At 47.7% G+C, this 26155-nt stretch overlaps 1 protein-coding gene across 5 annotated transcripts; it reads right to left on the reverse strand.

Annotated features, from left to right (window-relative positions):
* Positions 1-2893: 2893 nt before the first annotated feature.
* On the reverse strand, positions 2894-17606 carry MAS1 (MAS1 proto-oncogene, G protein-coupled receptor). Of its 5 annotated transcripts, none has more exons than XM_032338557.1 (2): positions 17355-17606; positions 2894-4193 (listed from the first exon to the last, which is right to left on the reverse strand). In XM_032338557.1, exon 2 carries the CDS (start codon positions 4155-4157, stop codon positions 3180-3182), a length of 978 nt encoding a protein of 325 aa, XP_032194448.1. In that variant the 5' UTR covers positions 4158-4193; positions 17355-17606; the 3' UTR covers positions 2894-3179. The 5 variants fall into 5 exon arrangements, with proteins under 5 accessions (XP_032194448.1, XP_032194449.1, XP_032194447.1 ...); XM_032338558.1 differs by having other exon boundaries at positions 17338-17606; XM_032338556.1 differs by having other exon boundaries at positions 17305-17606.
* Positions 17607-26155: the final 8549 nt, after the last annotated feature.

Raw genomic sequence — 26155 nt, forward strand, 5'->3', positions numbered from 1 at the left:
CAGAAGTCCGACAGCACAGAGACAAGACAACACAGAAGGGACACCTAGAAGCAGCAGACACAGAGGTCAGAGACATGAGGTCTCAGGACATAGAAGTCCAAGGCAGTGGGCATCCGGAGGTGAAGGGGGTGAAGAATGGGAGAGCAGGGTCAGAGGGCAGACCGGGGGCATTTTTTTTTTCTCAGAAGTATGTTGATAATGAGTTGCCCTAAGACTCAGAGTGTCACCCAGAAAGGAGAAGAGTTGAGGTCACCTGGTCACCTGGCCACCTCATCAAGGCCAGTGGATGACCTGTGGAGATAAGAACTTGGGACCGCCACCCATGGCAAGGCAGGATGTCAGTGAGAAAGGATGTAAAGAGAAGTCCTGGGGGCTACGTCCCAACAGTCTTGAAGAATGTGAAGCCAGGAGACCAGAGGCAGAGCATCCAAGACAGAAGAGCCGGATGGTGAGCAAGACCATATAAGTCTCCAAGGTCTGCTTCTCCAGCCGGCCCCTAGCAGACACAGCGACCGGCCCTGCTTCTCCCAGGTGGTGGTGTGCGCGCCTTTGCTCGGGTCGCGCTCTGCCAGCTTCCCCACCTCCTTGCTCCTCTGAAATCCTACCTGCCCTCCAGCAACCAAAAGGCATCTCCATTATATGGTCCTTTTTTTACTACAAAACATGGGATTTAGCCTTCCTCTTGACCTCAACACAACTTCATTTAGAACACTCCCCATCCTTGACTCGTGTGCACCTTGGAGCTGTAGTACACGCGTGCGTCCTTCACTCCTATTCTAGACCACAAGGGGTTTCCACTTGCTCATCTTGGCCTTGCTCACATCATGGAGTCTGGCAGAGAAGGCAATCTGTGATGATCTGTTCCCTGCATCAAGGACAATCATTGGATCTGAACAACCTTCTCCTGGGGCCCAGGGAAGTCATAGAAACGCACCCCCCCACACACAGCCTATGATGACTCAGGCAAAGTGTCTACATGCACAAAGGGTACAAAATATCTAGCCTACTCTCCTCCATATGTGCACATTTACTTAACTCTTCCTGTTTTAGTTTTAACCTTATAGTTCACTTTGGGGAATGGGTTTATTTAAGAGAGAGGAATTTGTCCTTGGAACACTGCTAAACTCTAAATCTTACCTGTTTGCAAGACATTGCTCTTTAAAAGCTTGGAAGAATTTTTATATTTATGATCACATTCAATTTCCCCACTTTATCTGCAGGAAGGCAATCAATGGAGGCTTCTCATGAGTTCACCGTATTTTCCATGGGTGAAAAGTCCTTGTTCCCTGGAGTCTTTAGGTTCCTCTTTGAAACCAAAGATCCCTTTGAGATGAGATGAAGCCGATCCCTTTTTCCTATCCCAGAAGCCAGCGCAGCACCCGGAGGATGGTGGCAATCTGAGGGCCGCTCTGACCTCCATATTCTGTTCTTACCCAGGGAAGATGCTCTGTTTTCCATCAAAAACAAGATCATTGTAAATGTCAGCACTCCACACCCATCTGGGCTCCTGAAAACAAGCTGCCTGGTTTCTGAATCAGATGTCATCACCCACTGAAGAGCCACCTGTCTCCAAGCTCGGCTGGGTGGGAGAGACTTGCGCATCTCCCCCAGTGAAGCTGCCCACCACCCCCCTCCCATGATCAGATCACAGGTGATCATTCATTTTGAGAGTCAGAGGATGGAGAAGAAATGAACAGCAACAGAACCCTTTCATCATGGCTTCTCTGACCCTTTAGAGACAAATGGTTAAGATAAATCCCAATGGGTTCATTTATAGGCATGAACATTTTAGTCCCTTAGGACCACATGAAGCATTGCCATTTTTGTGGAGCAGTTAGAAGGGGCAGAAGGAAACAAAAGACGGTAAGATAGTCTATGGGCCATGATGGGTTTCCTAGGGGAGACCCAGGACATGCTGTTTGAAGACTCAGACACAAGTCATGGCAGGAGAGCAGCAGAGCAATAAGATATTGACCAAGCCCTGCACAGATTTTCTTGGGAAAAATGTCCACGTACCGTCTGAGATGTGGTCAAAACACTCATCAGCCCCTGCTGCAGGGCCTCCTCCCAGGACTAACACAAAGAAGCGCTCAGGAGGAGATGGGGTTGAAAGTGCAGAAACCTGCGTCTGGCTGCTGGTGACAACTCTGTGGCTATAAACAACCCATCACTTCATGGGGGTGGAAGGGGAGGCTCCAAAAACACAATCACCCTCACAGACTTGTGACTTAAGTTCCATTCATGAAAACTTACATCAAGCAAAGGATTTCCAAACAGACTTTCATTACATCAAGCATTCTCACAGAGGGAAGGAAAAGCCACGAGAAACTCCTCTACTGGCGGCCAAATGTTTTTCTTCACAACCCAAGATAATGCTCTCACACGTGGCTGGTTGGATGTTGTAACATCTGCAGATGTTTCCAGCAGAGGTGTTGTGCTGTGAAAAGCTTTCATGCTTCAAGCAAAAAGACCTTCATAAATGTACATTCAACATTGGAAAACACATAACAGTATTTGTACATGATAGAGCTGTGTGTATGTGTGTGTGCGTGCATGCACAAGTTACAAAACAGAAGTTGGTCTCTCTTCTTGCACTTCAAGGTGGAAAGACTGATGTTTATTGAGCATTGACAATGTGCCAAGTGCTCAGCATATCGTAACTCCCCATTTCATCCTCACCACTAGCCTGGGAGGAATGGACTATTACTATTAAACATTTTAGAGGTGAGGACAAGAGACTCTGAGAAGTCAAACCACTTTCCTGAACTCCCACAGGCAGCAAATGATAAGAGTCGATCTGACTCCAAAGCCCATGTTCTTCCTGCTACATGGCTCCACCTTCTTAAGTTCCAACAAATGTTTTTGTTACCTTTTCCAATACTCATCTGTACATGTTCTTGCCAGAGTAATTTCTACAATTCATGGGAAGTGCTGCTGGAAGAGCTGAGGAGGAACCGAAGGTTTCTTCATAGGTACAGAAATGATAGAGGTCCAACATATTTTGAGTTTTTTCAGAAGATACAGTACAAGGATAGGGTCTTATCATCAATGAGTATCTCATGCAGGTGATGAGGCATCCTTCCGTGCCATATTTAGGACACACTGAAGTGGTAGTCCAAGCACAAAGTACAAATAATCTGTGCCCCACCATTTTTGTCCATGGTTTCCTGCCACTGTCCTCAGACCACAGTCTCAATTGTGGTGGTGTTGCCATTGTCTTCCTGGCGCCTGGGTTGCATTTCATCTTTGAAAGCCCTGGTCAGAACCACTTTTAAGGACTCCTTGAACCGCTTTTTCTTACTGCTGCCCACGAAGAAGTAAATAAAAGGGTTGGCACTGCTGTTGATTGTGGAGAAGAGAAGAGAAATATGGTGCAAGTTTCCAAAGGCTGACCAATATTCATAATAGAGCAGATAGAGGAGCCTCATGGGCATAGCAAAAATGAGGAAGATGATGATGGTGACCATGATGACTATGTACAGCTTTGAGGAATGGGCCGTCCACGTGTTCTTTCGGATCTTAATCACTAGGATGGTGCTGGACACCACCATGAGGGGAGTGAAGACCAGGAAACTCAGAATGGCAATGAAGATGATCACCGCCCTGCAGTCACTTTGAGAGTGACTCTGCCCTTCACTGTCAATGCACATGACATACTCCATGGTGGTTACCAAGCACGAAAGTGCCCACAGGAGGGCACAGACAAATGCCGACTGGTGCTTGGGGCGATGACATCGGTACCAGATGGGGTAGAGGACAGACAGGCACCTCTCCACACTAATGGCCGTCAACAGATAGAGGCCCGTGTTGTAGCCAAACAGAAAAGTCACTGATAATGTGACGATCGTGTAGTAATAGCCCGAAGAGAGCTCATAATCTAAGGCATAGTCAACAGACAGAATAAAAATACAAAAGAGCAATGAGATGTCTGCAATAGACAAGTGGGTGATGTAGACCGTGAAGGGATTTCTTCTCATCCGGAAGCAGAGGAACCAGAGGAGGATTCCATTTTCGACAAAGCCCAGAGGGGAGATGCTCATAATTACCCAGTGCACAATTGGGATTTCCCGACGCAGGTCTCCAGCCGAGGTATTCCTGGCGGTGGAGGCGTTGGTGAACTTCTCATCGACGAATGACGTCACGTTCGACTCATCCATGAGGAGGCCTCAGGCAGGGGCTCTTCAGGTAATTTTCTATAAATAAGTAAAACAAAAAAGAGGGCATGAAAATGGATGCATCGGTGGAGAAGGGAAAATTTCAGCAACGGATCATGAACTTCGTGGTTAACAAATATGTTTAACTGACTCTTTCTGACAATGATAAAATTAGACATTTTATCAGAAAAGAGAACTGAGTTCATGATTTTTTTTTTTTTTTGGTCCTTCAATAGCCCTTAATTCTGTATTATTATTTGCTTGTGGCTCATTGTCAAAAGGGATTCGGCAAAACGGGAGGGTCAGAGTGCCTGGTGTCCACATCTGGTCTGGCCCATGCTTTCAGAAGGGTGTCTTGAAAATCATTCATCTTCTGCACCTGTCTCCCATTCTGAAGAACCAGATTAATCGCATTCAGGAGCAAAGACAAAATATATGTTTGGTCAGTGTTGTTGTCGTCATTTTTTTAATGCATAAAGTGCCATAAGTGATGGGTAAATGAGAGAGAATAGCTTGCAAAATTTTGTTCCGTCATATACCGGTATTTTTGTAAGTGTGAACAATTAGAAGGCATTTATCTTATGTGGTCTCAATATCTCTGACAAAACTGGGCACCTCTCCAGACGAGGTGTGCCAGGCAAACCGAAGACCTGAGGGACAGATGGTGAGACTTAACAAGGTGTGGTTACATCGCCACAAAGCACAGGCCAGACCGTGCAGGAAAACACTACTAACAGACATTCAACAAAGCACTAACTGGAAACCAATAGAAACGCTAAATATTTGAAACTGCAAAGCAAAGAGTCTCAGAAACTTCCTATCACATGTCTATGAATTGCAAAATAAATATATGCACAGTCCCCGCCTTCTTCCTGTTATGTAACAAATACACAGATGCCACTTCCCCCACTGGAGAAAGGACAAGGTAGGCAGCGGCAGAGATCCTCTGCCTGGTGCCAACTTTAATTTGTCCTTGACTTTGTCAAGTCGTTGTTCTTGTCATTTTGATGGCGGCAGTAAAATACTCTTGTGTTTTTTGCATTTTGACCTTGTAGACCAGGGTCCCTCCATATGCAAAATAATTAACCTTTAGGAAGTTAACCAAATCAATATTTTGAATTAATAGATATCTGTCTTTTCCTCACAAGCTTCCCTAAAGCAGAACAGTGCAGAGATGCAATGTTTTGTGAAGTTTGCACGTCTCAGTGATATTAGATGTTTTCAGGATTGAGTCAGCAGAAGCCCAGCATTGGCACATCTCCGCGTGTAGAGCTCAGTACAGCTGTGCCTGACATGCAGACTCACGGGCGGCCTGCTCAGAAGGATAGTCACCTCCCCAGTGGTGTGCTTCAGGAGCCCCTGGGGCCTCTGCCTCCACTCTTCTTATCCCTCATCTCCTGACTAACACTTCCCTCAGCTGCTCAGATGAGGTACTGGAAAGGACTTTCGCTGGGGCAAGTTCTCCTTTCATTTCATAATTAAACAGAAGAAATAGACCCCAGTACCCTCAGGAGCCCAACACCAGGACCAGAATCCAGAACACCACGGCTTGACAGACCGAAGATCTGCTGTAGAGACCAGCCTTTGTTAGAAGTCTGTAGGTAAGATGGTCACACTCCCCACAGTCACCCGCCCAATACACACTCAAAGCCAACTTCCTGCTGGGCACTGTTCTAGGCATTGGGACACGGCAGTGAAGGAAACAGACCAAGCATCAACCTCTTAGAGTCTCTCTTCCAGTGGGAAGGCAGTCAATAACCAAACAAAAACCACAAGTAAAAAGACATCAAGTCCTAATAAATGCCACACAGAAAAAGCGCAGACCACATACGAACCAGAATGTGGTCGTGGAGGCAGCAAGATGTGGTTGGATTCTGGATGCAGTTTGGTTCGTTGATGGATGAGAGGTGTTATTGTAGAGAGAGAATGAGTTTTCAGCCATTTACTGAATGGACAAGGTGCCATTGGAGTGGCTTAGGAGAGTTATATTGAGTTTGCAAAGCCCATCCATGGGACGCTGGGGTGGCTCAGTTGGTTAAGCATCTGACTTTTGATTTTGACTCAGGTCATGGTCTCGGGGGAGTGGGATTGAGCACCGCATCAGGCTGCACGCTCAGTGGGGAGTCTGCTTGAGATTCTCTCTCTTCCTCCGCACTGCCTCGACACACTCTCTCTCTCAAATAATACATAAATAAATCTTTTAAAAAAGAAAAGAAAAGCCTATGCAAATGGAGATGTCTAGTAGTGACGGGAGCTGCGGAGACAGGTGCAGTCTGGGCATAGAAATACAGGTATTGTATGCAACCAGGTGGGATTTAAAATCACGAGGCTAAATGAGATTATCTATGAAATACAGGTAAATGTAAAGGAGAAGAGGTCCAAAGACCAATCCCTGGGACATTTCGAAGTTCACAGGTCAGGGAGATGAGAAAGAAGCAAAAGAAACTAAGAAGGATCTGACAGAGAGATAAGAGACAATCACAGAAGAGTGCTGTCCAGGAAGCAAAGGTGTTTCTCAAAGTGTGATCAACTGTGCTAACTTCTATTCTAAGTTCAAATCAGATAAGAATTGGAAGTGGGCCATTAGAGTAGAGTCATTGTTGACCTTGATGAGAGCCGTTCAGGCACAGTGTGAGAAAGTGAAAGTCTGATTAGCCAATGGATTCCAGGGAGGAAGGGAGGAGGGTAGGTAGAGACGGGGAGCATGGACAACCCTCTTGAGGAAAATCAATGCAAATGCCAGCAGAAATGGAAGAGTAACTGGAGAGGGCTGCAGGGGTTTGGGGGAGAGTTGATGAACTAATAAGAATTTTCCAGGGAAGAAGAAACAATGGATGATTCATGACTTAGGGGTCTAGAGCTTGGTGGAGTTGCTGGCTTTTGCTGGTAGCATAATTTATTCATCAGAGCAGAAGGGAAGGCAGAGTGTGTAGTTAAAAATGCAGTTAGGCAGGTAGGCTGACAGCAGGAGTGTTAGAAGTTGGAAGACATTCTCTTCTGAATGCACAGTATCTCCTTTTTCAGCAAAGTAAGAAGCTAAATCATCAGCGAAGAGTGAGGAGAGGTCGAGGGAGAGGTGGAGGGTTCTCTGTGAAATCATCAAGTGAACAAGCGAAAGGACCAGGGAAATACCCAAAGAGGGAGATTTTGGGCAGACCTCAGAGCCCTCCAGTGTGTCTTTAAACCCCCAGGAATTTAAAAATTCATCCCGAATGTGCTTTTCTCCAGCTACAGCTCAGCTGTCCAGGTGGGAGCACGGTGAAGGAGGGGCTGGATTTAGCCAGGGCTCTGGTTTTCCCAGGCTGGTGCAATGGTGGAAGAGGGGCGCCGATGGGATCAAACGACATGGAAGGGACTGGGTGCAATGACGGACTACAGAATGCAACGGGGTTAGGAGAAAGGTGAGGTCGGGAGAAAGAGGACAGTGACTAGGACACAGGAGCCCTCTGATAGACCCCAGGGCAAACAGAGGACTGTGGAATTCCAAGTGCTAAAGGTAGGGACCGGAAAAAAGGAGGTGGGGCTGGAGAAAGGGATTGCAACCGAGATTGCAACCGAGATTGTGGCGGTGGAGATTCACGGTTATCGCTGTTGACAAGTGCAGAGCTCGACCAGGGGAAAGAACAGCAGAGGGAGCGTGGAGGACGAGGTCATCTGAGGGGAGATCAGGACCTGGAGCCGGTCTTTGAAGACTTGGAAGACTTACCTACGTAATCATTGAAATGACTGGGGGATAGTGTAATGTGGTTGGGGGGAGGGGAAGGACTAAGAACCAGGTGTGAAACTCTTCAAGAAATTTGGGAACGCAAAGCAGGAGTGTGTAAGAAGTCATGGTGAGGAGAGTCATAGGTAACATAGATGGGTGATAGGTGCTTTTGTTGTTGGGGGTGGTGTTTTAGAGGTACAAGAGAGGAAACAGAATAATCTGGAGTGCGGAGAGGTAGAGGTTTAAGAAGGGTCTAGATTAGCACTAGCCAGTAGAAAGATAATACAGGCCATATGTCTTAAATTTTTCTAGTAGCCACATACATACAAAAAAAACTAAGAAACAGGTGAAATGAATTTTAATAACTATTTTACCTGACCTAATGTGTTCAACATATTATTTCAACACATAATCAACATAAAAAATATTAACGAGATATTTTATATTCTTTTTCTCACAGTGTGTCTTTAAACTCCAATACATTTAGGCACATCTCCCTTCATACTGGCCACATTTCACAGGCTCAATAGCCCCATGGGGCCAGCGGCTACCATAACGGAGAGCCCAGGTAGGGAATCATCACAAGGAAATCAAATGCTTTCATCTTTTCATAGCAAACCCAAATCAAAGACTAGATATGTCAAATCAGAACTTTTCTAATTTCTAATTGATTTGTAATCAAAATGTTTAAGGAAACTGGCAAGAACATCTTTCTGACTCAGGCTCACACCCTTGAACTTCTCACAGACCACAGCATCGTTCAGCTTTCTGATACTCGTTATGTGCAAGAGAGCTGTCGTGTACTCCTCATAAAAGCCAGTTAGGAAAGGTCTTTTGACACATAAAATCAAACTATTTTTCTTTTAAAGTCAAACCAAAATAACCAACTTCACTTTCTGGAGAGATCACCGTCTGTCGATTTTTCAACAAACGTTTGGATTTCAGTCACTGTCCAAAGTCTTAAGGATGAAGAAATAAATAAGACACAGTCTTCTGCACAGTTTTGTAGGGGAGACAGAACTAAACCCAATTCAATACAGGAAATGGAAGGCAGGGGACCTTGGCTGTGTGCCAGGCAAGCATGCAGCGGGAGACAACGTCTCGGGCTTTTAAGGAAGGCTCTCCAGGGCTGGGCCTTGAAAGGTCAGTAGGAGTTTGTTAGATGAGGGAAGGACGAACAGCATTTTAAGAAAAGCTTAAAAGGTAGGGACCGGAATGGTCTGACACATGGAGGCAGGAGGGCACAAGGTGTTGGGGGTGGGGGTTTGAGAAGGCTGGTGGACCCGGGGCGGACAGCGGGGCTGAAGCATGACAGACAGGTTACGATGCTTCTCTAAATGTTAGGGTTCTTCTCTAGACCATGCTCACCCAGCTTGGTGCTTAAAAATTACCCGGGATTTCTTGGGAAAAATGCAAATTCCAAGATCCCATTGTTTCAGAAAGCCTGGATTAGGGCTCTGGAATCAGTAATTCCACAGCCTGGAATCAGGGGATTCTGATGCAGGTGCGCCAGGGGCCGTGCTGGGAAATCCTCTGCTATTTGCACTGGGGAGCCATGGAAGGTTTCAGTGCAGAGCTGAGATATGCCCTGAGATGTGTTTCAGAAATGTTACCCTGGTCCTAGTCTAATGGCTGGATGGAGGGAGATACTGGATGGAGCAAAGAAGCCAGCAGGGGGCTGTGTCAGTGAACAGCTTGTTGTGGAGACCCAGGAGGGAGGGTAGCGGCTCGGCCAACCAGGGAACAGAGCTTGGTTTGCCTTGCGCTGCGCGCCCATGAAGCATGGGAAGGGCACATCAGGGAGGATCAGGGAGGATCAGGGAGGGGGAGGGGGCGCGTCCGTGCGTGCCCGGCTCCCCTTAACTGTGTCCTTCAGTAAGCAGAACTCCATGAAACGAAAGGTAATAGACACACATGTGAGATCTTCAGAACATTATTGATGACGGTGCATTTTCCTGATTGTGAATTTCAAATGCAGGACCAACCCACAGCACGTTCCTCTTCCGTTCCTGTGACTCTGGCCCGGACCCTCCGGAGGTATCTCCCCCTCACCTCCTCGTGTCCCAGTTCTCTGCACCAACCATCCAAAGCGTCCCTCGACCACTCTGGTGCTCTTTCTCCGTGACTTTCCTCATTGCAGCAGAGCTAAAACTGCATCTCCCACACTAACCTGCAAACTCGTGGAAAGCAGGGCTTTATCGGATTCCTACCTGAATCTCTAGCACTTGGCACACAGTAGGAATCCAATGAGTACATACTGAATTATTCCAAGAAATAAAGCCCATCACAGTGGTCCAAGGGAGAAAACCACCAGCTCCAGTCCAGGATGTGCCAGTTAGTAGAAAGTCCCGTTGCAAAAATCCCAAGACAGATTTTGACCAGAATGTGATTGGAAAGCAAATGAAAATCCCATAAAAACTCATTCCTATTAAAAACTAATGATAACTCAGGGCGTCTGGGCACAGTCAGTTAAGCGTCCAACCTCAGCTCAGGTCCTGATCTTGGGGTCCTGAGATCGAACCTCATCGGGCACCTGGCTTATCGGGGAGCCTGCTTCTCCCTCTCCTCTTCCCCCGACCCCTTGTGTTTTCTCTCTCTCTCTTTCTCTCAAATAAATAAATTCTTTATAAAAACAAAACACTAATGATAACTCTCCACGTTGTTTTGTTACAGTGGGGTTTTATTTAAATGACGCATTGCTAAAAATCGCATTCCTAGTCTTACCAGACCAAATTGAATTTCAGCACCCCCCTCCCAGGGAAACAGCAGGTGGCCAGAAGCGCCTTGGACACAGCTGGCCCGACACGCTCACTGCCTGCCCCCTTCCTCGGGGCTCCTTGACCATTCTGTGCATCATCCCCCCTGCCGGTGGCTGGCTAGGACTTGCGAGGCTGACCAGGAGGACGGTGGAAGGGTGGCTGCTGCTGGTCGTCGACAAAACCGCCTAGCTCAGAACAGCACACAGCTGAGCTCTCAGCAAACCGTGAGGACACGGGGACGCAATCACCAGACAAGGAGCAACGCTGAAGGTAACCCGTCTCCATGTCCGCGCGGGTCTAGCGCTGTGCACTCTGACCAGACATGCAAATCATTTATTTTTAATACATCTCATCTTTAGAGAGACGTCATATTTGCAGTGCTGTCTCTTACCTGGTGGTAACAATCCAGGGGGGAAGGAGAGGTCGTCCCTATTGGCCTCTGTGCCCTGATGTGGTCAATCCCCCAACACAGCCTAAGATCTGGGTCGGAAGAGATGGCAAGTTGAGGGATGGCACCACTATTGGTATGAACTACTGGCAGCATCAGAGAAGCACCTTCCTACTCTCTCTTCCTTCTCACAGAAGAACCCGGATGGAAAAAGCAATACATCCGAGCAGGAGAAGGCAGCTGGGGCATCTTCCCTTCCAGTTAACTTTGGGTCCTCCCATCAGCTCCAGAAATGATAAGGAAGCTGTTATTGTCCCCTTTTTATAGGGGAAGAAGGAAGGCTTAGTAAACAGACCAAGTACACACACCTCCCCGGGCCCGACCCCAGGGTGTTCCCAGGACCCTGCAGGGCATCGGGGCTGAGAGCCCCCGTGGATCCTGATCCCAGAGTCAGGGCAGGAGCACAGGTCCGCACCCTAACTGAACGCTGAGCTGGTCTCCCACTTAAGAAAGAAGTCCGACCAAACCCCCTCGTTTTTACAGACCCGTAAACGGAAGCCTGCAGTGGAGACACTGGGAGAGCCCATGTCACATCCAGGTGGAGCAAGCCCTGTGGCTGGGAGCCCCGGAGGCTGACTCGGGACCGCCTCCCACTCTGCTCTGGGGCTGGACCCTATTTTTAAGACTTTGCCTTTTATAGCCTGTTCTAGTCTGCCTCCAATCTTCCTACTTGAGGAATTGAAGGCATCAGATTCCCTAATATTATAGCAGATTTTCTTCCCCCAAAGACTTGATGACTTTCTAATTGTGAGTCTGCCAGGGTAGGAGCCAGGGGCTGAGCCCTCCCTGCACTCGAATCCCACTGGGAGTGAATCCCCTGGGAGGGGAGACAGGGCTCAGCCCCCAAGAGACCCACACCCGCACACACTCATTTTATGATGTCTCATCCCAGCCCAGGATGGGGGTATTTTCTAAATGTTATTGCCTTTTTCTCTAATTATAAAACAGTATGTGTTCATCAAAGAAGATCTGGAACATTTACTGGGGAAAAAATAATCACATGTAAAACCACTAATCAAAATTAATCTGCTTTCACGTTTGGGGATACTTTCTTTTCGTCTTGTTCCTATGCCTCACACATGCTCCTTTTTAAAATTGAAATTGCTTTTTAAATCTGTTTTGGTGTCCTGCTTTCATTTTTCTACTCACAGTCAATACCGTATTGTAAACATTTTCTGTGTCAGCATGGTCTCCAAAGACATGACTTTCCTAGTCACTGTGGGGATGAATCATCATTTAGCTTTAATAATCCTCTAACCTTGGACATACCCATTGCTTCGTATTTTTCATCATTATTTCTAAAAACAAAGCACTCTAATGAACTTCCTTGGATGCAAATTTTGTGCCCGTCTTTAATTATTTCCCTAGGACATATTTCTAAAAGTGGAATTGCTGGATGAAAGTATACAAGTATTTTTGAAGATTTTAAGAGCCTATTAACAAATTGTCTTCCAAAAAACACCTGGACCGATGACACGGACATCTAGAGTATATTTATGCTTTTCTTCCCCACAGCGTCTATATGCATAAACTTTCTCCTCACCACCCAACGTCTCCATTTATTTTTCTAATTTGCAAATTCGGTAGGTGATAAAAGGTTCCTGTTTTACTTTGCATTTATTTGATTGCTAATGAGTCTGGAGGCTCTTTCATGGTTAATATTCACTTGTCTTTCCTCTTTGATGATTTATTTTTCTTCTTCACACCATCTCCTTACTGCTACAAGTCTGACTGCTCTGTGTTGGTTGGGGACGTTTGGAACTTGGAGGAAGCGGGTATTTCACAGATGAGGAAGCTCAGCCACAAGCAGCCCAAGTTCACATCTTTAGTGAGCTCCGAGGCCCGAACCAGAGCCTGCACTGCCCAGGTCCGCGTGAGCGCTGACTCCACTCCCCGTGCCAGTTCTTTGTCAACGGGTCATGGCCTTAGGGAGCTCACTACCCACACATACCGTCACCTTTTGGGACTTTTAATAATGGCCTTAATGTCATCAGAAACCATCACCACCATCAACTTGATTGTCAGTTTATTAAAAGCCTCAAAGTTGGGGTGGCTCAGTCATTGGGCGTCTGCCTTTGGCTCAGGTCCCAGGGTCCTGGGATGGAGCCCCACATCCTGCTCCCTGCTCTGCTGGGAAGCCTGCTTCTTCCTCTCCCCACTCCCTCCGCTTGTGTTCCCTCTCTCACTCTGTCTCTATCAGGTAAATAAATAAAATCTTTAAAATAAATAAATAAATAAGTGCCTCGAAGGGTGGACTTTTGTTAAAGGTTATTTAATAAAAGGATGGATTGTGTATTGTTATTGAAGGATAATAACTGCTTACTAAAAGATGAATATTATTTATTAGAGGATGGATTTTTATTTATTAAGGCACCATCCACCCCATGCCAAACTCATAACAACAACAACAACAACAACAAAACAGGTTAGAGTTGCGTTCAGTTTCCTCGGTTCCCTGTTTCTTCTGTGACGTGGGATGACCCAGAGTGCTCGGCACTATGAACAAACACTTCTATTGAGGAAGGACACCATACTTCGCCCTTTCAGGTAGTCATAATTGAAGTCCAAAGGGAGCACTCAGGTTATGTCCTTTCATAAGGACAAATAATAAGAATGAGCTGCATCTAGTCATCAGCACTGTGCTTCTGGAAGAGTCCTGCAAAAGGAAGGCGGGATCGCTCTCACCCTGCTCCCCAGCTCACACACTCTTTCTCCATGTTTCTGCTGCATGATGACACCATTGCCTAGACGTGCTTGCTTCCCTCTGGCTCTCCTCCTCACTACCAGCAGCTTCTTCTCTGTCTCCTCCCTGGACCTCTTCCTACATAGCTCTTGGGCTTCTGGGGTCCCTTCTGACCCTCTTCCCCTCATACTCCACAGACTACTCCTGGGTGGCCTTGTCCAACCTCTTCCTTCAGTAGTACCACACTCTGATGACACCGAAATCTCTAGCTCTAACTCAGACAGCTCCCCAGAATATCAGGCCCTGCAACCCCTCGTCCTGGATGTCTCCAGCTGGACCACTCACAGAGGCGCACCAGCCCCAGCCGACCCAAAGCAGAGATCAGACCTTCCCGGCTATTCTACGCTTGCTCTGGTATTCCTAGTCTTGTAAGCCAAAAAACTAGATATTTGGGGGCGCCGCTCCTCTTATATGTTCCCTGCACCTGTCCCTTTTGTATGTTATATGTATTATATGTTGTACTTTATTTAAGTTTTGTTATTCATTTGAGAGAGAGAGAGCAGGAGCAGAGGGAGAGAATCTCAAGCAGACCCCCCACTGAGCTTGGACCTCCCCCACTTCGTGGGGCTCCATCTCACGAACCTGAGATCAAGATCTAAGCCAAATTCAAGAGTCCAACACTCAATAGGCTGAGCCACCAGGCGCCCCCTATATGCTGTATTCTTTCTTTTTTTTTAATTCTTTTTTTTAAGATTTTATTTGTTTATTTGACAGACGGAGATCACAAGTAGGCAGAGAGGCAGGCAGAGAGAGAGAGAGGAGGAAGCAGGCTTCCCGCTGAGCAGAGAGCCCGATGTGGGGCTCGATCCCAGGACCCTGAGATCATGGCCTGAGCAGAGGCTTTAACCCACTGAGCCACCCAGGCTCCCTTATATGCTATATTCTTATAATGAAGTAAGTTGGAGAAAAGAAAATGTCATTAAGAAAATCAAAGGGAAGAGAAAACACATTTAGAGTACTGTACTGTATTTATCGGGGAAAAAACCTGCATGTAAGTGAACCCAAGCAGTTCAAACCCATGTTGTTCAAGGGTCGACCACGCGTGTGTCTGTGTGGTTGTGTCTGCTGTGTGAGTGTGTGCAATGGATTCCCACCTGCATCTCTGATTGGAATCCAACACCACTTAGTTCAGTTTAGTTTCTTCCTCTCCATATTTCTAATTCTCTTCTCTGATAGTGAGAAACTTGACCGCCATTATCCTCAACATATTTACTTATTTGGTCCATCCACCCAGTGGTAAATCACCTCCTACATGGGCCACTGCCCTTCCCCCACCCCTATACCAATCTTCCCCCCCCACTCCCCACCCCCCTGCTGCCACTGGTCTGTGCCCTGGGAGCCACTCCTCACCCAGCAGAAGCCCTGACGCCAGGGCCCGGTCCCCTCTACCCCTCCCTCCCCACGCTGTGCAGATGGCCTCCCCCAGGCTGGGCGGCTGCCCCCTCACCGGGCTTGCAGCTCAACACCTCACACAGGCCACAGGGAGTCAGGCTGATGGCGGTAGAGACTACACTTAGCACACACCTCCCTCTTGCAAAAATCAAAAGAATTATACGCCCCCCCCCAAAAAAAAGAATTATAGGCCATTTGGCATCTAAATACAAGAGAGGTGTTTGAGAAGAGAGATTTGACATTGTTCAAACACACTGCAGAGACAAGGGCCTATTCTGCCTGTGCCTAAGGCTGCTTTGCCTCGAAGCCACATTGTCAAAGTGACTCCTAGATGCAAGTCCCAAGCAAAACAGTTTGGCCCCCAGACCCACAGTTGCTTTGCATAATCGGCATTTGAATGTATTTCTGGAAGCCTGGGGTGTAAGACAACCTAGGTGAGGAAAAGCACTTTGAGTCTCGTGGAAATGCCAAATGGAGATAATGAATCAGCAAGCTGGGAAAACAAGCCTGGTGGTTTCCAGAGACGTTTAAGGATGTGGGCTTCGCAGAGCCCAGGTCCTGGCAGGTCTCCTTGAAACCGCTCCCTGCACTTCTCTCTCCCTGAGAGAGAGAGGAACAGATGGACAGTGGGGCTGACAGACAAGCAAGGAAAACCAAAGACGGCTGGGAGTTGTGGGGTTTCTTCAGCTTTACCGGGGCATAGGCAGAAAGTTTTAAATGCTATATATTTTGCTTGCTGAAGTTTTCTCTAGAGATTCCCATTCAATGGCCACAGTCCTCGCATGGTCCTGGATTCCTAGCCTGCCACATCACTCTTAGAAGAAGGAAGGGAGGAAGGGAGGGAGGAAGGAAAAGGAAAGAGAAAAACCAACAAAACAAAAAAAGAGAGGAAAAAACCAAGCTCCATAGTGGGTCACCTGAAACCCTTTCTTGTTCCTCCGCAACCGAAAGGAGAGGCCTGACCCTAGGCTGGACCTCCCAGGCGTGAGCTCCAGAGGAAAGGACAAATTCCTCCTTCTGCGTGTGTGCAGCAAGCTGGACAAACAGAAACCTACTTGTGAGATGGAATTTCCGTGGCAGGGAAGGGACCCGGCGGCAGGGTGCAGGGCAGGGATGTCTGTCCTGGTATTAAACGCCTCGTGTCCGGCTTCCTCCTACTTGAGCCACGTGCATGGAGAAGCAAAAGCTTTCTGCTCCCTTTCCAAGTGTACAGCAGGATCAACTTACAACAGTGGTCTCGGGGCAAGGAGAGGCAAGGGGCTGACCCTGTCCCCGGAAGTCATTGGGTGCCCCTGGAGATCTGAGTTGTTGCAGAGGAGAGGGGTCTATCAGCCAGGGACACTGCGGAGCGCCCCGCCACGCACAGAACCGCTCCCTACGACAAGGAAGGATCTGGCCGAAATGTCACGGTGCGAGCTTGGGAAAGCTTGCTCTAGAGGGAGGCTTCCGACCACCTTCTCGCTGCTGCTTACAAACAACTGAACAACGACTCATACATTCTCCCTCCCAACGACCCCCACCCCCGCCCCGGGAAGAATTGCCAAGAGACATCAAAGACGAGACACGGAGCAGGAGATTTCTTTCGGTGGAGCCTTGCCACCATGGGCTGCACGTCCGAGTTTATAAGCCACAGAAGCTAGGACGAATTCTGGTGCCCACTAAGGAAAGGCAAAACAGAACAAAACAAAACAAAAATCCAGCTTGCCTCTGGCCATGCCCAGCTGCTTCTAGTCCAGTGATTTCCCCAGAGGACTCAAATATAGTAACAAGCCTTTCAGACCCCAACTCTTTTATCACTCGTAGCAACCAATTAAATAGCCTTGACCGTCCCCACGGCCACAGCAGCCTCATGAACCCTCAGTTCCTTGCCCCCCCATCATAAACCAAAGAGAAAAAGCCAACACAGAAGTTTCAACCCCAAAGTTGAAAAACAGCATCTGAGGACAGTTCACCCGGAAAAGAAGCACATTTTTCAAAACAAAGGCAGGAAGGGGGGTACAGAGGTTTGAGCCAACACACCCCAAATGCCTAACACACCGTCACAACAGCTGGCACAGAGAGAGTTCACCGGGCACTAGGTTCTTGAAGAGGGAAGATCTTACTCTGGTTGCCAAGAACGGCTGAACAATTCAAACCTGGGGCGCAGACTCACTAGCTCCATTTGCTCAGGGAGGGTCAGAGGTGACAGCAGGGACGGCGTCCCTTCGCGTCCTGGGGCCCCGCCACCCTGCCAGCCTGCAGGGTCTCCGGTCCCACGTCTCCAAGGACGGCGGCAGCCTCCTTCCCTGAAGAAAGCAGAACCGCTCTCCCACTGCTGAAAATATTTGAGATGTGCCAAGCAGATGGTCCCACGCTTATCAGCAGAAGCCGTGCTTCAAATGGCATCATTCAGGGAGACGCTCGAAGGGAAATCTTCACGCGGATCCGGAGTAGAAAAGAGCTGCTGAGAAGGCAGGGTCCTTGAGCCCCGGGAACCGTCGGGGCCAGCCAGGGCTCAGGAGGGAGGTGACCCAGAGGAGGGTTCTACGGAAGGGCAAAAACCATGCACGGGGCAGAAAGACAGACCCCTGCCATTCCTGACAGCCTGGAACTAGCTGACTGGTCTCGGCAAAGCGCATTAAGACTCTGTTTTCTCGCCTGTAAAATGGGGCCAATCCTATTACCGCCAGAAGTTGCAATGAGGAAATGAGGTGCCGGTGTCCATGTCAACCTGCATAGTGAGGGGCGCGCTGTTCGGCCACTAAGTGCCCGTTCCCCCGCTACAGCCTGTGTTCAGGGTCACAGCCCATGTTAGCGCACGAGCACGGTGCGGTGGACCTGGGTGCCCAGACCGCTTCTCCGCCTGTTTCGGACACTCACCCCTCCAGCACCTGTTCCCGTGACCTGCATTCTCGCCCCTGCAGTCATGCTACCCTTCCCCCACCTCTCCCACCGCCCCCACCTTCCCCTGACCCCTGTCCTCTCTCCAACAGCCCCAGTGTAAGGGCTTAAAGGCCAAGCTGGAAAATTCTAGATGGTTTGACTCACCCAGCCCTGCCACAAAGATCCACCCTCCACTCGTGCCCCTATTTCTTCCTCGCCAACAGCACCCCTTCACGGTTACTCTGTCAAAGTAGGGATGGACCCGGGGGACCCATTAGATGGAAACAGGGCGAGAAGGCGATTTCAGATTCTGTGGGAAAGCAGACTCGGGAGCCCACAGATCAGGCTTTCCTCTGACTGTTTCCATAAGCTGCAGGGCTGAAGTGAGCCCTGCTGCTCCTGTGGGAAGCCCGACGGGTGGCTCTGTCCCCCCGAGGGTGGGTGCGGGAGAAGAAAAAGGAGAGCAGCAGCTTCCCCTCAGGGCGTCCAAGCCGTGAGCCACTCAAGGTGAGGCCGGGGGCATCCTCGGCCAGGCAGGTGCTGAGCAGCAAATCAGAACCTCGGGGGTGCTTGGCCCAGGAAGCCCAAGTGCGCTCACGTTACCTGGTGTTGACGTTCCGAGGGAGGAGAGGGGCGGCCTCCTGGGACTTCACACTCCCAGAGGATCATCAGAAACTGGAAAGAGACCTGGGAGCGCCTAAAGCAAACCACGAGGCAGAAAACAAGGAGCTCTTGGCGGGAAGGGGGTCAGACAGGTGCCGGCAGAGGGAGTCCGGAGAGAAGTAGCGGGCTGCTGAGAAGGGTGCAAAGATCCAGAAGGAGGAGCTGCCCCGAAGGGAAAGGGGACCGGCTCCACGTGCGCTGCTTCTCAGAAGCTCAGGGACTGTCCGGATTTTATGAACGTTTCGCTCTGTCCCTACGGGGGCTGTGAAACCCTGAGCAGAGTGACCAACTGGAAGGAAGACTCCAACGTCATTATTTAAGTCAACAGAACACGGGGCCTCACCAGTTCGCTTTTTCCAGCTCCCCACAGAACAGAAAAGTCTGTCCATGCTGGCAGAGAACGCGTTGCCCAATTTGTAAATTGGGGACAGTCACGGGGTGAACGAGGACCAGGCCACCAGGATGGTGGAGAGACAAGGTGGTGCCCAGGTGAGGGCAGAGGGCGGAGAGGGGCAGGGGCCGGTCAGGGGGAGCCTGGAAGAGAGGGTGCGCTCTGCCCCCAGACTGAGTGGGTGGTAGGAGGCGCCGATTGCTTTGTGACTAATTGGCACCCCTAACAAGAGCGGGGCCCCTGCAGATGGAGCTGGGGTTTCATTTGTGGTAGATAATGATTTCTACTTAGAGAAAATACAGCAACTCTCTGTAAAAATAAAACTGCTTGCATTTAAGCCACAAATAGGTTGGCTATTTCTGTGCCTGGCTTGTCTTTGTGAGTAATCATCTCCTCTTGAGAGGTAGGGAGAGTTTGGGGGAGGGAGGTGTAGACAGAATAGGGAACAGAGCCAGCGGAGCCCGGGGAAGTGAAGTCTGTGGTCCTCAACGTCCAGCGTGGAAGAAAATTCTAGCTTTTCCTCCATGAGCCAAGTCCCACCTTCCAAAGTTCTCTAGAGAAACACTATTCCTCTTTCTCCCAACAAACAACAGGGAAATAGGGCCTCGGGCCTCGGGCCTCGGGAAGGGCATTATAGGAACAAGGAAAGTGGGAGTTAGTGACCCAGAAGGCCAGAGAATGGACCCGTAAGTGGTAGAATCCGTAAGGGGAACTCACTCCAATTCCAAACGCTCTCAGTGCCATGCAGCGCTTGCTCAGTGCTAAACCCAGGGATGCCCAGTGAGTTCCACTCACATCCTAGAATGTACTCCTCCACTGGAAGGAAGTCCGCCTTTCCCTGGATGTTGAGCTCAGGATGACGGGGAGACAGCCATCAAGTACTTCCCCAGAGCCTAGCACTCCCCCTTAGAGGTAGATGCGGGGGTGGCGGGGGGGGGGGGTGTCAGGATACTGCGAGAGGATGGTTGGCGGTTGGGGCTGGGGCAGGGGCAAGGGCTCATTCTCATGGGAAGATAACAGACCTCAGCGTCCGGGTTTGAAACGGCAGATCTCAGAGTGGCGGACGGCCCTTCCTGTACAAACTTCTTGCTCTAGCATTCCGGAGCCGAGCAACTTCAGATATGCTAGAAATTTGGACTTGCCACCTTGACCAGAGCGAGGAGTGTGATTGTCTCACTCATCTGTTTGATTGACAGGGCAGGCCCCGCCCTCTGCCCTCCGTCCAGCATAGGAGACTTCAGATCTCACAGGCCAGATAAAAATCCAAGATAAAACCCTGAGAACAAAACTCTCCCAGGCTGATCTGAATCCCATCCGCCTCGGGCAATCTTCTCCAGGCTTCTCCTAGCCTGCCCTGTCTGGGATTGGCTGGTTCTCTCCCAAGGAATGAGCCCCACTCTCAGTCCACATTTCTTAAACATCAGATCTTAAAGAAAAATGGCATACTTCTCCCCCTTGTCATGTCTTTTCCTGCAAGGACACCGGCCCCCGTGGTGGGGCAGAGACCACAGCAGGTAAGACAACACGGGGAAGCGAACCCACCAGGAGGTCACAGAGGTCGCCGTCCTCCATGAACCCTGGGAAGATGAGACCCAGCTGTGGGAGTGGAGGCCTCCAGCCTCCCATCGGATTTGGAATGTGCCAGAAAGGAGACTCTTTGCAGGGTGGTGAGGAGAGTGTGCAGGATGTGAGATGAGGCTGTGTGGGGACGTGGGGACACTCCTGTATGGCACTCCTCCGCGAAGACACGCAGCTCAGGCAAGTTCCCTAACCTGAACAAAGGGAGTATCTCCTTGTCCTCCCCAATCAGCACCTAATCGGCTACACAGACACTTTATCCTCTAGATTCTTTACCTAGATTGTAATCCTGTGCTCTCCCTTGTCCAAACATCATGAAAAAAATCCAGTTGTGAGAAAGAATATTTTTGGAGCATCGCCTTGGGACATGGAGTCTATCCACTCCTCTAGATGTTCTAAATATTACCCTGGGTTCAGCCCTGCGTACTTGGCCAGCATTGTCTTGGCCCTTCATAAAACTCTAATTTCTAAATTACCCTTTGGAGATAGTCATCAGCTAGCATTTAGAGGCTCTATAAAAAAAAAAAAAAAAAAAAGACAGAGAGAGAGAGAGACATAAAAAGATCAAAACTGTGTTCATGTAGGATCTGGCTAGCAGCCTTCCCACCAGACCTACAGAGTCTCCTCCTGGAGATTTCTGCTTTAGGAATAGCTGAGCTTCCATCAGCTGTGTAACTGGGCTTTCTTTTTTTTTTTTTTTTTTTTTTTTTTCTGTTGGAAAGCAACATATTTGACCTGCATTTGAAATGGACCCCAGGGCTACTTAAAAGAAAAAAAATGTCTGCAATCACAAATTGAGTCAGGGGTCTATGTGGGCACCATTCAACTTGCATTCGTTATCCCTTTTCTGCTCCTGAATGTGGATTTGGACAATATTTTCGTTTTTACCTACAACATCCTGAAGGAGCTAGAAACAGGTCAGTCACTTCCAAAGGCAGTGTCGGGTCTACCACGAGCAGCTAACTTCCCCAGCAGTGACGGGACCCATGCGGAGAAGAGTTCTCTAAGTACGGTGGTCGCACCTATTAAATGACACTTTTAGAGTGACTTGTTTACGTGTCCATTCTCCCCACAAAACTGAGCTCCGTGAGGTGGAGGCAATGCCTTACTCATTTAGTACTAGCTGAGCAAAAGAACAAATTGGATAAGCCAACTCTGTTCAGAATTGCTGCCACAATTTCAGATATTGGTTGCTTTATGGCAGTTTTATAATGGTTATAAAATTGTTTTATGATTTCTTGAGTGTTCATCTGATTTTCCCAATAGACTGTAAGTCCCAGGAAAGGAACCATGTCTGGGCTTCCCTGTGTAGCCCGTACAGGGCTGCGAACAGTGGAGGTGAGCGTTGCCGGGCAACTGGACAGGTACTGGGCTCCGTGGAATGCTGGTGGGGCCCCAGGTTGATGTTTTGCTGAAACGGTCTATCTTGGCTGGTTACCCCGCAGCATCTAGCAAACCAGTCACCTGAGTGTAACGTGATACCATGCTGGTGACTGAGGTTTGTTTGGGGTATGCGTGGCGTCGGTCATCGCCACCTGTCATAATTGCAGAGATGAGGACTTGCTATCTCTCTCTTGCTGAACCAGAGTGTCTAGTCATTGGCTGATGGACACTCCGCAGATGGTTTTAGCGGTGGTTTACAAAGGTGAAAATGTAGCCTTGCCTCCCTTGTCTGAAAACAATCTGAGTTAACACCCAAATTCCACACCATCCACGGGGCTCATTATCGGTAATTTGATGTCCATATGTTGCCCTAAAGAGAGATACTCAGCATCTGCGGCCAAGAAAACAATGGTTAAATATTTCTGGCAGGTATATCTCCCTTAGTGTTGCCCAGCTTCCCCGTGTTTACTTAGAAAAACTGTATCAGGAACAAAAATGTCCGGCCTACGACAGTATAAAGAGACAAGATACATAAAATGAACCTTCTCAATTTTGGCCCAACTTCAATCATTGTTCGGGGTGAAGAGGAAAGTACAGTCAAGCTCCAGTGATTGGGACTGGACCACTGGTCAGTGGCTCTCCAAGTCCTTGACCCGGTCCTTCCAGCCCTTGCTCTATCCTCGTCCTGCAGACCCATCGCCGTATAAAGCCGAGCCAGAGGAACAAGAGAAGGGTATGCCCACCATACTCTTGGGAGAATGTGCCTGAGAGGGAGCTTGTCCTATCTGCCAAAATGAGATTGAGGGATTTTCAGAATGTTCCATTGAACATTCTCTCTAATCCTGTGCTCTGATGACAAGGACGTGTGCATGGGTCACTGTCCGTGTGTCGGAAGATGCAGGGGTGAAGGGAGTGGTGCAGAAGGGGATTGCCGAGTGCTGAGAGGAGAGGTATGGAGGATGGAGGAAGCAGAAGGCCTCTAAACACAAAGCAAAAAGGAGTGACCCCAGAGAAGTGCACCTCCATCCCTCAGGGAATCCCTGGAGCCTGCAGGGAGAGGTCAGGGGTCATGGGCAGAGACCTCTGAATATAGGTCCGGCTCAGCCCAACCCAGGCTGATGTCCTCACTAATCTGTGTTGCTGTCAAATCCCTTAAATAGGGCTGATACCCTGGAACTGTAAAGGCAATAACCTGAGGTGAAAGTTCTAGAACAGGAAAGTCTTTCCTGATCAACTCCACAGACACAGATCCTCTGATTCTGTGTTCTCCCCACACCTGGTGCAGTCTCGACAAGATGACATGCCATTTGACTCATTGCTTCCCCAGGGGCGAGGGGTCCTCCCTGGGATCTTCCTCAAGATGAAATTTGAGGGTTTTTTTCAACTCGAATACATCAGAAAGCCTCAGAGCAGGTGGCACCTTACTGCCTGCCGTGACCTGAAGGTGGGTCTCTAAGTGCTGCATCTGGAAGCCGGCTTCTTATGCTGTTTGTGCCCCGAGCTACATCAAGAAACAATCCAGTAGTTTCTTGAGTACAGATCCTTTACCTTTTTGTTTGGGTTTATTCCCAGGTATCTTATGGTTCTTGGTGCTATAGTAAATGGAATCAATTCTCTAATTTCCCTTTCTGTATTTTCATTGTTAATGTATAAGAAGGCAACTGATTTCTGTGCGTTGATTTTGTATCCTGCATTACTGAATTGATTTTGTATCCCACATACTGAATTGCTGTATGAGTTCTAGTAGTTTGGGGGTGAAGTCTTTTGGTTTTCCATATAAAGTATCATGTCATCTGTGAAAACAGAGAGTTTAACTTCTTCATTGCCAATTTGAATACCTTTTTTTTCTCTTTGTTGTCTGATTGCTGTTGCTAGGACTTCTAGTACTATGTTAAACAAGAGTAGCGAGAATGAGCAACCTTGTCGTGTTCCTGATCTCAAAGGGAAGGCTGTCAGCTTTTCCCCATTGAGGATGATATTTGCTGTGGATTTTCATAGATAGATTTTATGAAGTTGAGGAATGCTCCATCTATCCCTATACTTGGAAGCATTTCAATCAGGAAGGGATGCAGTATCTTGTTAAATGCTTTTTTCTGCACCAATTGAGAGGACCGTGTGGTTCTTCTCTCTTCTCTTAGTGATTTGTTCTATCACATTGATTGGTTTGGGAATGTTGAACCACCCTTGCATCCCATGGAGATAAATCCTATCTGGTCATGGTGGATAATCTTTTTAATGTACTGCTGGATCCTATTAGCTAGGATCTTGTTGAGAATCTTAGCATCCATATTCATCAGGGACATTGGTCTGAAATTCTCCTTTTTGATGGGGTTTTTGCCTGGTTTGGGGATCAGGGTAATGCTGGCTTCATAAAAAGAGTCTGGAAGTTTTCTTTCTGCTTCAGTTTTTTGAAACAGCTTCAGGATAATAGGTATTATTTCTTCTTTGAAAGTTTGGTAGAATTCCCCAGGGAATCTGTCGGGTCTTGCGCTCTTGTTTTTTGGGAGGTTTTTGATCACCGCTTCAATCTCGTTACTAGATATTAGTCTATTCAGGTTGTCAATTTTTTCTTGATTCAGTTTTGGAAATTTATAGGTTTCCAGGAATGCATCCATTTCATCTAGGTTGCTTAACTTATTGGCATATAACTGTTGATAATAATTTCTGATGATTGTTTCTATTTCCTTGGTGTTAGTCATGATCTCTCCCTTTTCGTTCATAATTTTATTAATTTGGGACTTCTCGCTCTGTCGCTCTCTCTCTCTCTCTCTTTTTTTTTTTTTTTTTTGGATTAGTTTGGCCAATGGTTTATCAATCTCATTGATTCTTTCCAAAAACCAGCTTCTAGTTTTATTGATGCATTCTACTGTATCTCTAGTTTCTATCTCATTGATCAACTCTGCTCTAATCTTGATTATTTCCCTTCTGGTGTGTGGGGTTGGCTTAATTTGTTGTTCATTCTCCAGTTCTTTAAGGTGTAAAGAGAGCTGGTGTATTCTGGATTTTTCAGGTTTTTTGAGGGAGGCTTGGATGGCTGTGTATTTTCCCTTAGAACCGCCTTTGCTGTATCCCATAGGTTTTGGACCGAAGTGTCCTCATTCTCATTGCTTTCCATGAATAGTTTAAGTTCTTCTTTGATTTCCTGGTTGATCCAAACACAAGCTCTACTACAATGCTGTGATCACCAATACAGCATGGTACTGGCACAAAAACAGACACATAGAGCAGTGGAACAGAGGGGAGAGCCCAGATATGGACCCTCAACTTTATGGTCAAATAATCTTCAACAAAGTGGGAAAAAATATACAGTGGAAAAAAGTCTCTTCAATAAATGGTGCTGAGAAAATTGGACAGCTATATGTAGAAGAATGAAACTCAACCATTTTCTTACACCATTTCTTACACCATTTTCTTACACCATTTTCTTACAAAGATAAACTCAAAATGGATAAATGACCTCAACATGAGGCAAGAATCCATCAGAATTCTAGAGGAGAACATAGGCAGTAACCTCTTCGACATCAGCCACAGCAACTTCTTTCAAGATATGTCTCCAAAGGCAAAGGAAACAAAAGCAAAAATGAACTTTTGGGATTTCATCAAGATTAAAAGCTTCTGCACAGCAAAGGAAACAGTCAACAAAACAAAGAGGCAACCCACAGAATGGGAGAAGATATTTGCAAATGACAGGACAGACAAAGGGCTGATATCCAAGATCTATAAAAGACTTCTCAAGCTCAACACTCAAAAAACAGATAATCACATCAAAAAATGGGCAGAAGACATGAACAGACACTTCTCTAAAAAAATGTTCATCATCAGTAGCCATCAGGGAGATTCAAATCAAAACCACACTGATATACCACCTTACACTAATTAGAATAGCCAAAATTAACAAGACAGTAAACAACATGTGTTGGAGAGGATGTGGAGAAAGGGGAACCCTCTTATACTGTTGGTGGGAATGCAAGTTGGTTCAGCCACTTTGGAAAACAGTATGGAGATTTCTCAAGAAATTAAACATAGAGCTACCCTATGACCCTGCAATTTCACTATTGGGTATGTACCCCAAAGAT

This window comes from Mustela erminea, chromosome 4 (assembly GCF_009829155.1).
Source record: "Mustela erminea isolate mMusErm1 chromosome 4, mMusErm1.Pri, whole genome shotgun sequence".
NCBI classification, from domain to species: Eukaryota; Metazoa; Chordata; class Mammalia; order Carnivora; family Mustelidae; genus Mustela; species Mustela erminea.

Bases quoted from the DNA above. Each gene is read 5' to 3' on its own strand.
- MAS1 (XM_032338557.1), bottom strand. From the start codon at position 4,157: ATGGATGAGTCGAACGTGACGTCATTCGTCGATGAGAAGTTCACCAAC.